The following is an 11,235-nucleotide window of genomic DNA, read 5'->3' on the forward strand; positions in this document are numbered from 1 at the left end:
CCACATTGACTCTGTACCGGTACCCCGGTATATAGCCTCCACATTGACTCTGTACCGGTACCCCCCTGTATATAGCCTCCACATTGACTCTGTACCGGTACCCCCTGTATATAGCCTCCACATTGACTCTGTACCGGTACCCCCTGTATATAGTCTCCACATTGACTCTGTACCGGTACCCCTGTATAAAGCCTCGCTGTTGTTATTTTACCGCTGCTCTTTAATTATTTGTTACTTTAATTTCTTATCTGTATTTTTTAAAACTGCATTGTTAGTTAGGGGCTCGTAAGTAAGCATTTCACTGTTGCATTCGGCGCATCTGACTAATAAAATGTGACTTGATTTGTTGGAAGTTTTTGTCTGGAGCCAACCTCTCTGTCACACTTCCAACCATGACACTGAGCACTGCAAACGCACCTGCACCTGCACACAACATAACGACACCTGTGTATGTACATTGCATACACATAAAGAATTGGGCTGACTGAGAGTGTTAATCTTAGTCTTTATCAACCATTCCCAAACTACTGGTACATATTTCTGTCCACTTGACTATGGAAATATGTCTGGACATTCCAAAGAAGAAGTAGACCTATGCAGGAGGCCAGCAATACATATGCCATACCAGCGCTGTTCAAAAAACATTCAACTATTAATTTTCCTCTCATTCTTTTATAACTTGAATAATATATATGAAATGTTCTGTTTTGTAGCCGTCCACATGAAGTGTGTGTCATTAAGATGACGACCATTGAAAGGCATGTTGTTTTTTAGTATAATAGTGTTTTTGTGGTTTACCCATGGGGTTGTGGTCTTACTGTACCTTGTGGCAAGTGCATGATACCCTCACTGATGCCAGAGATGAGGTCTGGCATGCCATAGTCCCAGACAGTGTACCAGGGCAGCTAGTAGAGTACAGGCAGACAGCCCATCACACTACCTTTCAGCCTGCGTACTGTGCATCTGGAGGTGTTGGGGGGGGGGGGGGGGGGGGGGGGGGGGTTGAAAGTCACCCAGTAAAATACTACTTGAATAAAAGTCTAAAAGTATTTGGTTTTAAATATACTTTTAAGTATCAAAAGTAAAGTATGTTTTTTAAAATTTACACTCAGACATAATTTACAAAGGAAACATTTGTGTTTAGTGAGTCTGTCCGATCAGAGGCAGTAGGGAGGACCAGGGATGTTATCTTGATAAGTGCGTGAATTGGACCATTTTCCTGTCCTGCTAAGCATGCGAAATGTAACTTTGGGTGTCAGTAAAGTGTATGGAGTAAAAAGTACATTATTTTCTTTAGGAATGTAGTGGAGTAAAAGTAAAAGATGTCAAAAATATATATAGTAGTGCTTTAAAGTATTTTTATAGGAAGACAGGTTCATCTACAGTACAGTAGTTAATCTACAGTACAGTATATATTTCATCTACCGTACAGTATATGGTTAATCTACAGTACAGTATATGGTTAATCTACAGTACACTATATGGTTCATCTACCGTACAGTATATATTTCATCTACCGTACAGTATATGGTTAATCTACAGTACAGTATATGGTTAATCTACAGTACAGTATATGGTTCATCTACAGTACACTATATGGTTCATCTACCGTACAGTATATGCTTCCAGCCAACAGGCAGCAATGAGCATGAGCCACAGGACCACATCTATTTGCAATAAATCAGAAACTCACACACATATTCACACACCTTAGACTAGTGCGTGGGCACACACATACACACAGACACACACTCATCTTCTGTGCCTTACCTGAAGGACTTTTTTAGACGCTCAGTCAGGGGAGGCTGTGTCAGATTAGTCCATTCTCTGATTCTCTGTTCAGGATGTACACACCATAGAGATACTATGCAATTACTAATTCCTAATTCTATGGTTCACACCGCCTCAGGTTAAAATTTTAACATCAATCTGTTGAGTGGTATGAACAAAGTATCAGCTGCATCATCGCAAGATTATTATTATGATTATTATGAATATTGTGACTATTATCATTCAAAATGACTGTAGTTGCTTTAAGAGAGTGACGTGAAGAATCCAACCCAGAAGCTGGTTCCATGTGCCAGTCCACAGATACATAAGCCTACATGTGATCATAAGCCTACACCCCCCCCCCAAAAAAAATATAGCGATAGCAAAGAATAGCAATCGGGTTATATTTTACTTGTGAAATTCTAATAGACCATTGCTCAACATGACACAACATTATCATATGTGAGTCTCCTGACATTATTCCATGTAAAAACAAAATGTGCCCCTCGCCCATATATGCCTGCTGCCTCTCTGACCCAGTTGCCGTTCCATTGGCCATATCATAGTCTATTTTAAGGTGTGTTGCTCAGCTCAGAAGGACAGGGCATTCAGGCAGGGAAGCGAGAGAAGGGGAAGGTAAACAGTGCTGGGTTTCAGAGAGGATAGCTTGGCCCCCTGTCTCTCTGACCACTCTTCCTGGTGCATTCAGCTACATTAACAACAACGCCTGCAGCCTGGCTGACTGAGGAACCTGATGGTCTACTGGAATAAGAGTATTCCCACGGACCGGTAGGACAGGATGAAATAGGCTTGACTACTGTGTGATCAAAGGGCAAAATAATCTCTAATAAGACTAAAGAACGTAAGACTTTAGTAACATAATGCATAGTGGGAGATGATACTGATTAGTGTTTAACATGGATCCCTGGTTTCACAGAGGCAAGCAGGGCATGAACGTGCTTTAGTTGTGGTACTGTTATGCTGTGGTGTATGTGTCAATAGGGGAAATTGGAATTCCAGTAAGAAATGTCACACTTACTGATTTATATTGACGAGGTCAGAACTACAAATTTGAAGATAAGGAATGTCTTTTTAACTATCAAATATTCACAAAATGACTTAGATTACAAAACTCTACTCAACATAAATGTAAACAATGTACTGGGGTCTTGATCATTAACATTGAACTTGTGTTTCTTTCTTTCTATATTTTCAGATAAAGAACCTCCTTGTTTTGATATTTATTTAAATCTATTTACATTTTTCGTAATTATTTTCTAAGTTAAGTTATTACTGTTGAATAGACATTAGATCCAAATGGATCTGAGAGCTAAACATAGTCTGGGTCTTCTGGACCAGCTGAGGAAGATGAGGGAGACAGAGAAGCTGACAGATGTGGTGCTGGTGGCTGAGGACATCAGCTTCCCCTGCCATCGCGTGGTCCTCTCAGCCTTCAGCCCTTACTTCCGGGTCATGTTCACCTGTGGCCTGCGGGAGTGCAGTACTAGGGAAGTATTTCTGCGTGACACCCCAGCCGATAGCCTGGGTCTATTGTTGAACTACATGTACTGTTCTGAGCTCCCACTCAACAACGCCAATGTACAGGGGGTGTCCGTTGCCGCCTTCCTTCTACAGATGGACGAGGTATTCAACCGCTGCCAGAGCCACATGAGGGAGAACATGGACGCTTCCAACTGCCTCGGGGTGTACTACTATGCCCGCGACCTTGGAGCCGAGGAGCTGGCCGACCATGCCCAGAGATACCTACGGACGCACTTCGTTCAGGTGTGTATGAGCGAGGAGATTCTAGAACTAGAGGCCCATAAGCTGGGGGCGCTGCTGAGCTCCGACGACCTCAACGTGTCACGCGAGGAGACCATCCTGGATGTGGTGCTGCACTGGGTCAGACAGGACACTCTAGGAGACGGGGTGGAGTACGGGCGGAGTAGACACCTGGCTGAGCTCTTGAGGAAGGTGCGCCTCCCCCTGGTGGCCCCTGACTACCTGAAGGAGGCCATGAAGAGGAATATGTCCCTTCTGGCAGATGCAGAGTGTCTGGAGATGATGGAGGAGGCTCTGGAGGCCACTGGGATGCACCCTTCAGTTGCTCCCAGGAAACTGAAGCTCCGATATGGAATGGAGACCACAGATCTGCTACTCTGCATCGGCAACGAGGGCGGAGGGATCCGATCGCGGTATGGAAATTATTCAGAACGCAGCTTCTGCTATGCCCCCTCCACGGGCCGGACCTACTACATCACATCCCCGCGCTACGGAGATGTTCTGGGAGTCGTGTGTGCCGGGGTCGTCACCGAGGGCAATGAGATTGTGGTGGCTGGGGAGGCAGGGGTGAGGAAAATGGCCAGGCAAACAAACAGGAATGTGGAGCTATTCAGGTAGGAATCTGGAAGAACGGTATCATGAGCTTTGTGTGTTTGAATGAAATCATCAGCAGTAATAAACCCATTGGTCAGTGATGAGAGTGACAGTCAGTGGCATACTGTTAACGTGCTGTGGCCAGGTAGTGTGTGTATGTAAACAACGTCACTATGCTTGCTTAGGGAGTACCACTTCCTCCTGATTGGGCTCACACGAGGCTTGAACCCAGGGCTTCTGCCTTGCTAGCACACGTGACAGCCCTCCTGAAGCTTCTTACCAGTCTGTGCCACGTGAAAGCTAGACATTCTCTGGTGCAAGTGGGGACACTTTAGACTGCTACATGTAGACAGGTAGAATGTGTGGTCAGGTGATAATGATGGTCAGCACCCCTGTGTTTATTTTAGCATGCTAGAGTCTGACTAAAACCCCTGTCCCTGACTTGTCTGTGTTGTCCTCCTCAGGTACAGGGTGGAGGCCCAGGGGACCTGGGAGCACCTGAGCTCAGCTGAATACCGAGACTCATATGCACTGGGGGCGCTGGGTGATACTATTTACCTGCTGGGAGGCCAGATGAAGCTGAAGAACCAGTACCTCATCACCAACTGTGTGGAACGCTGGTCCCTGCAGGGTGGGCCCTGGCGTAGTGCCGCCCCGCTACCCATGCCACTGGCCTATCATAGCGTGGTGCGTCTGAAGGACCGTCTCTACGTGCTCGGGGGTCGAACTCCACAGGTAATGGACTAAAGAGAAGGGGTTTGATATACAGTAAGATGAATAGTCAGTCAATGCTACTCTGTATTATGTTTTTGTTTGTGTGTTTGTGTGTGTGTGCATCTGTGTCTGCGTGTGTGCTATGTGCGGGCAGGTAGGCCAAGGGGCATTTCACATTTGTTTAATTCAGTCTCACAACATCCATGTATTTTTGGAGTCCCTCACTCTCACTCATGTACACACTATGCTTGAGGCTGTGAGGCCTTGAGAGCAGAGAGACACACTATCTGTGTCAGTGTGTGACTGTGAGCCTGCTCTCTATCCCCTCCTCCTTCTCTAAACTCTGCACCTGTCCTGTCCTGTCACTCCCCATGGCAGTCCTGGCGGGTGGATGACGAGCCAGACCGCTTGAGCAACCGTCTGTTGGAGTATGACCCTGAGACAAACAAGTGGACAGAGCTGGGTCCCATGAAGCACTCTAAGTACCGCTGTAGTGCTGTGGCGCTCAATGGGGAAATCTACGTGATGGGTGAGATTTAAAAGATAAACAACACATAGGCTGTTTGTTTATTAGCACATTGATTTCATTAGTTTCATGATGGTCATGGCGATGATGGTCACTTCTCCTAGAGAAACACCTCAACTCCCCTCAACATAAATAAGATAACAAAAACAAGATAGAACTGCCAAAGGGGGCGGTGTTGCAATTTACTGCAAAGATAGCCTGCAGAGTTCTGTCCTACTATCCAGGTCTGTACCCAAACAATTTGAACTTCTACTTTTAAAAATCCACCTTTCTAAAAACAAGTCTCTCACCGTTGCCGCCTGCTATAGACCACCCTCTGCCCCCAGCTGTGCTCTGGACACCATATGTGAACTGATTGCCCCCCATCTATCTTCAGAGCTCGTGCTGCTAGGCGACCTAAACTGGAACATGCTTAACACCCCAGCCATCCTACAATCTAAACTTGATGCCCTCAATCTCACACAAATTATCAATGAACCTACCAGGTACCTCCCCAAAGCCTTAAACACGGGCACCCTCATAGATATCATCCTAACCAACTTCCCCTCTAAATACACCTCTGCTGTCTTCAACCAAGATCTCAGCGATCACTGCCTCATTGCCTGCATCCGTAATGGGTCAGCGGTCAAACGACCTCCTCTCATCACTGTAAAACGCTCCCTGAAACACTTCAGCGAGCAGGCCTTTCTAATCGACCTGGCCGGGGTATCCTGGAAGGATATTGACCTCATCCCGTCAGTAGAGGATGCCTGGATATTTTTTTAAAATGCCTTCCTAACCATCTTAAATAAACATGCCCCATTCAAGAAATTTAGAACCAGGAACAGATATAGCCCTTGGTTCTCCCCAGACCTGACTGCCCTTAATCAACACAAAAACGTCCTATGGCGTTCTGCATTAGCATCGAACAGCCCCCGTGATATGCAGCTGTTCAGGGAAGCTAGAAACCATTATACACAGGCAGTTAGAAAAGCCAAGGCTAGCTTTTTCAAGCAGAAATTTGCTTCTTGCAACACTAACTCAAAAAAGTTCTGGGACACTGTAAAGTCCATGGAGAATAAGAACACCTCCTCCCAGCTGCCCACTGCACTGAAGATAGGAAACACTGTCACCACTGATAAATCCACCATAATTGAAAATTTCAATAAGCATTTTTTCTACTGCTGGCCATGCTTTCCACCTGGCTACTCCTACCCCTGTCAACAGCACTGCACCCCCAACAGCAACTCGCCCAAGCCTTCCCCATTTCTCCTTCTCCCAAATCCATTCAGCTGATGTTCTGAAAGAGCTGCAAAATCTGGACCCCTACAAATCAGCCGGGCTAGACAATCTGGACCCTTTCTTTCTAAAATTATCTGCCGAAATTGTTGCCACCCCTATTACTAGCCTGTTCAACCTCTCTTTCGTGTCGTCTGAGATTCCCAAAGATTGGAAAGCAGCTGCGGTCATCCCCCTCTTCAAAGGGGGGGACACTCTTGACCCAAACTGCTACAGACCTATATCTATCCTACCATGCCTTTCTAAGGTCTTCGAAAGCCAAGTCAACAAACAGATTACCGACCATTTTGAATCTCACCATACCTTCTCTGCTATGCAATCTGGTTTCAGAGCTGGTCATGGGTGCACCTCAGCCACACTCAAGGTCCTAAACGATATCTTAACCGCCATCGATAAGAAACATTACTGTGCAGCCGTATTCATTGATCTGGCCAAGGCTTTCGACTCTGTCAATCACCACATCCTCATCGGCAGACTCAACAGCCTTGGTTTCTCAAATGATTGCCTCGCCTGGTTCACCAACTACTTCTCTGATAGAGTTCAGTGTGTCAAATCTGAGGGTCTGTTGTCCGGACCTCTGGCAGTCTCTATGGGGGTGCCACAGGGTTCAATTCTTGGACCGACTCTCTTCTCTGTATACATCAATGAGGTCGCTCTTGCTGCTGGTGAGTCTCTGATCCACCTCTACACAGACGACACCATTCTGTATACTTCCGGCCCTTCTTTGGACACTGTGTTAACAACCCTCCAGGCAAGCTTCAATGCCATACAACTCTCCTTCCGTGGCCTCCAACTGCTCTTAAATACAAGTAAAACTAAATGCATGCTCTTCAACCGATCACTACCTGCACCTACCCGCCTGTCCAACATCACTACTCTGGACGGCTCTGACTTAGAATACGTGGACAACTACAAATACTTAGGTGTCTGGTTAGACTGTAAACTCTCCTTCCAGACCCATATCAAACATCTCCAATCCAAAGTTAAATCTAGAATTGGCTTCCTATTTCGCAACAAAGCATCCTTCACTCATGCTGCCAAACATACCCTTGTAAAACTGACCATCCTACCAATCCTCGACTTTGGCGATGTAATTTACAAAATAGCCTCCAATACCCTACTCAACAAACTGGATGCAGTCTATCACAGTGCAATCCGTTTTGTCACCAAAGCCCCATACACTACCCACCATTGCGACCTGTACGCTCTCGTTGGCTGGCCCTCGCTTCATACTCGTCGCCAAACCCACTGGCTCCATGTCATCTACAAGACCCTGCTAGGTAAAGTCCCCCCTTATCTCAGCTCGCTGGTCACCATAGCATCTCCCACCTGTAGCACACGCTCCAGCAGGTATATCTCTCTAGTCACCCCCAAAACCAATTCTTTCTTTGGCCGCCTCTCTTTCCAGTTCTCTGCTGCCAATGACTGGAACGAACTACAAAAATCTCTGAAACTGGAAACTCTTATCTCCCTCACTAGCTTTAAGCACCAACTGTCAGAGCAGCTCACAGATTACTGCACCTGTACATAGCCCACATATAATTTAGCCCTATCAACTACCTCTTTCCCAACTGTATTTAATTTATTTATTTATTTTGCTCCTTTGCACCCCATTATTTTTTTTTATTTCTACTTTGCACATTCTTCCATTGCAAAACTACCATTCCAGTGTTTTACTTGCTATATTGTATTTACCTTGCCACCAAGGCCTTTTTTTGCCTTTACCTCCCTTCTCACCTCATTTGCTCACATTGTATATAGACTTGTTTATACTTTATTATTGACTGTATGTTTGTTTTACTCCATGTGTAACTCTGTGTTGTTGTATCTGTCGAACTGCTTTGCTTTATCTTGGCCAGGTCGCAATTGTAAATGAGAACTTGTTCTCAACTTGCCTACCTGGTTAAATAAAGGTAAAATAAAATAAATAAATAAAAAAATAAATAGTATGTTTGGACAGATCAGTTTAATAGTTTTTGAAAGTAGTACCTGACAACACAAGAAGTGAATGTCTCAGTACACAAAAACAACCCAGTTGTGTTCTAACAGGGGGCATCGGCTGTGATGGGGTAGATCGTGGGCAGTCCCGTCGTTGCCTTGATGCTGTGGAGATCTACAACCCCGATGGAGACTTCTGGAGAGATGGGCCCACTATGCCCTCTCCGCAGCTATCCCTACGCAGCAATGCCTCCAACGCCGGAGTGGTGGGGGGCAAGCTATATGTGTGCGGATACAACAAGGGAGCCGGTAACTAAACCCACTTTCCTTTCCACTGTTCATAAAAAATGAGAAACCCACACACTGCCCTTACTAGTATCACTTAAGTTTACTGAAGCTTACGTGTCAGCCTTCTTGGCCTTCGCCAAAGCTTTGAAGGCCAACACGTAAGCTTCAATAAAATTAAGTGATACTAGCAAGAGCGGTGTGCAGGTTTCTCTTTTCTTTGAAGTTATCGCATCATTCCCGTGCACCTTTAGCAAGTGCCTTTTTTTACTTTCCACTGTTCGTAAAACTGTGACATCACGTGGGACTTGTTTGAGTAAACGATTACCTGTCCTTTTAAGACCTAAACAAGTTGACTGTAGCTGAATGCTGTTTAATTTGATTGCCACACCACTCTTTCAAATGCCTGATTCTAATAGTGACAAAAATGATATTCCTGGCCTATGCCAATCCCTGTGTCCCTCAGATTGTCATGAGGACATAATCAAGGACATCCTGGAACTAGACCCATGGGAGAACCGCTGGACCGTGGTGGCCCGCCATGTTCTGATGCATGATGCCTACGACGTCTGCTTGGTGGCAAGCCTCAATCCCCGGGAGCTCATGTCTCCCCCGGCAGACCTAGTAACTCAGTGACACCCACCCACCCTAAGGTCTAAGGACCCGTTCTTATCTAAGAGCAGCTTGGGCAATAACGATTTTTTCTGAAAACTGAGAGCTGATAATATTGAGCAAAACCTTTCCGCTGCTGTGGGCCAGGAGTGAAAATGCAGTAGTGCTGGCTGATCCTGGTGATGCTTGTTGGTTTATTGAGATGCATTTGATCTCTCGTGACATTACAGTTAGTGTTTGAAGCCCTGACCTGAGTGGGGCACTGCACAAAATCCAACTCTGCACTTGTCTTGAACTGTATATGAACTACTGATTTGCACATTTAGAAGTAGACATTGTATCTATCTTCAATGAATATCATACCTTAGTGGGTTTTATGGCACAGCTTGTAAATATAATTGTTGTGATTTTGTATCTCGTTGTAAAATGCCTCTGGCGATCTCTAGAATTTTGGAAAGTAAACCATAGACAGGTCCTTCACAATCTAATGATTTTAAATCAATCATTCACTGCTTTTTGCTCTTTACATCTGTGTTCAAGATTATATTTTTGTCATTCAAATAAAGCTTACATACAATGCCTTGCAAAAGTATTCACCCCCTTAGCGTTTTTCCTAATTTGTTGCATTACAACCTGTAATTTAAATTGAATTTTATTTTGATATCATGTAATGGACATGCACAAAATAGTCTGAATAGGTGAAGTGAAATGGAAAAAAAATTACTTAATTAAAACTTTAAAACTTAAAAAAAAATGTTTAATTAAAACTGAAAAGTGGTGGGTGCATATGTATTCACCCCCTTTGCTATTGTTGGAATTGGCTAAACTTTGAACATTGAGATATTAAATAAATGATAGAGACGAAGTCTTGAATAGAAATCATCTGTAGCAACCCAGAAGGCTTTGGAATGTGTTTGATGGAGGAGAGGAGAGCGATATGTTGATATAGGGAAGACAGATGGATATCTGTGGATTAGGTGAAGGAGGGGTTGTGGATTAGGAGGTGAGGGTTGAGGTCAGTTCCCCTTAAAGGAGTAATCAGGGTTGGTATCTGGTTACCTTCTTTCTCTTGGACATAAACTAAGGATGGAGAGGGGGAGTGTCTTAATTAGGATGTACTGAAAATATAACTGAAAATATGAAAATATGAAAATAAAAATATGAACCTTTGAATATCCCACAGAGCAACATTAAATCCATTATTAAAAAATGTAAAGAATATGGCACCACAACAAACCTGCCAAGAGGGGGCCGCCCACCAAAACTCATGGACCAGGCAAGGATGGCATTAATCAGAGAGGCAACAAAGAGACCAAAGATAACCCCGAAGGAGCTGCAAAGCTCTACAGCAGAGATTGCCGTATCTGTCCATAGGACCACTTTAAGCCGTACACTCCACAGAGCTGGGCTTTACGGAAGTGGCCAGAAAAAAAGCCATTGCTTAAAGAAAGAAAAAGCAAACACGGTTTGGTGTTTGCCAAAAGGCATGTGGGAGACTCCCCAAACATATGGAAGAAGCTACTCTGGTCAGATGAGACTAAAATGTAGCTTTTTGTCCATCAAGGAAAACGCTATGTCTGGCGCAAACTCAACACCTCTCATCAGCCAGAGAACACCATCCCCACAGTGAAGCATGGTGGTAGCAGCATCATGGTGTGGGGATGTTTTTCATTGGCAGGGACTGGGAAACTGGTCAGAATTGAAGGAATGATGGATGGCACTAAATACAGGGAAAT

At 44.7% G+C, this 11,235-nt stretch overlaps 1 protein-coding gene across 1 annotated transcript; it reads left to right on the forward strand.

The window, feature by feature from the left end:
- The first annotated feature begins 2,391 nt into the window (after nucleotides 1-2,391).
- LOC110528303 (kelch repeat and BTB domain-containing protein 12) lies at nucleotides 2,392-10,676 on the forward strand. Its single transcript, XM_021610257.2, has 6 exons — nucleotides 2,392-2,559; nucleotides 2,987-4,166; nucleotides 4,611-4,881; nucleotides 5,239-5,389; nucleotides 8,714-8,911; nucleotides 9,354-10,676. The coding sequence occupies exons 2-6, from the start codon at nucleotides 3,088-3,090 to the stop codon at nucleotides 9,521-9,523; spliced, it is 1,869 nt and encodes a 622-aa protein (XP_021465932.1). The 5' UTR covers nucleotides 2,392-2,559; nucleotides 2,987-3,087; the 3' UTR covers nucleotides 9,524-10,676.
- The last annotated feature ends 559 nt before the right edge of the window (nucleotides 10,677-11,235 follow it).

The sequence above is a fragment of the Oncorhynchus mykiss genome, chromosome 7 (genome assembly GCF_013265735.2).
Source record: "Oncorhynchus mykiss isolate Arlee chromosome 7, USDA_OmykA_1.1, whole genome shotgun sequence".
Lineage (NCBI taxonomy): Eukaryota > Metazoa > Chordata > Actinopteri > Salmoniformes > Salmonidae > Oncorhynchus > Oncorhynchus mykiss.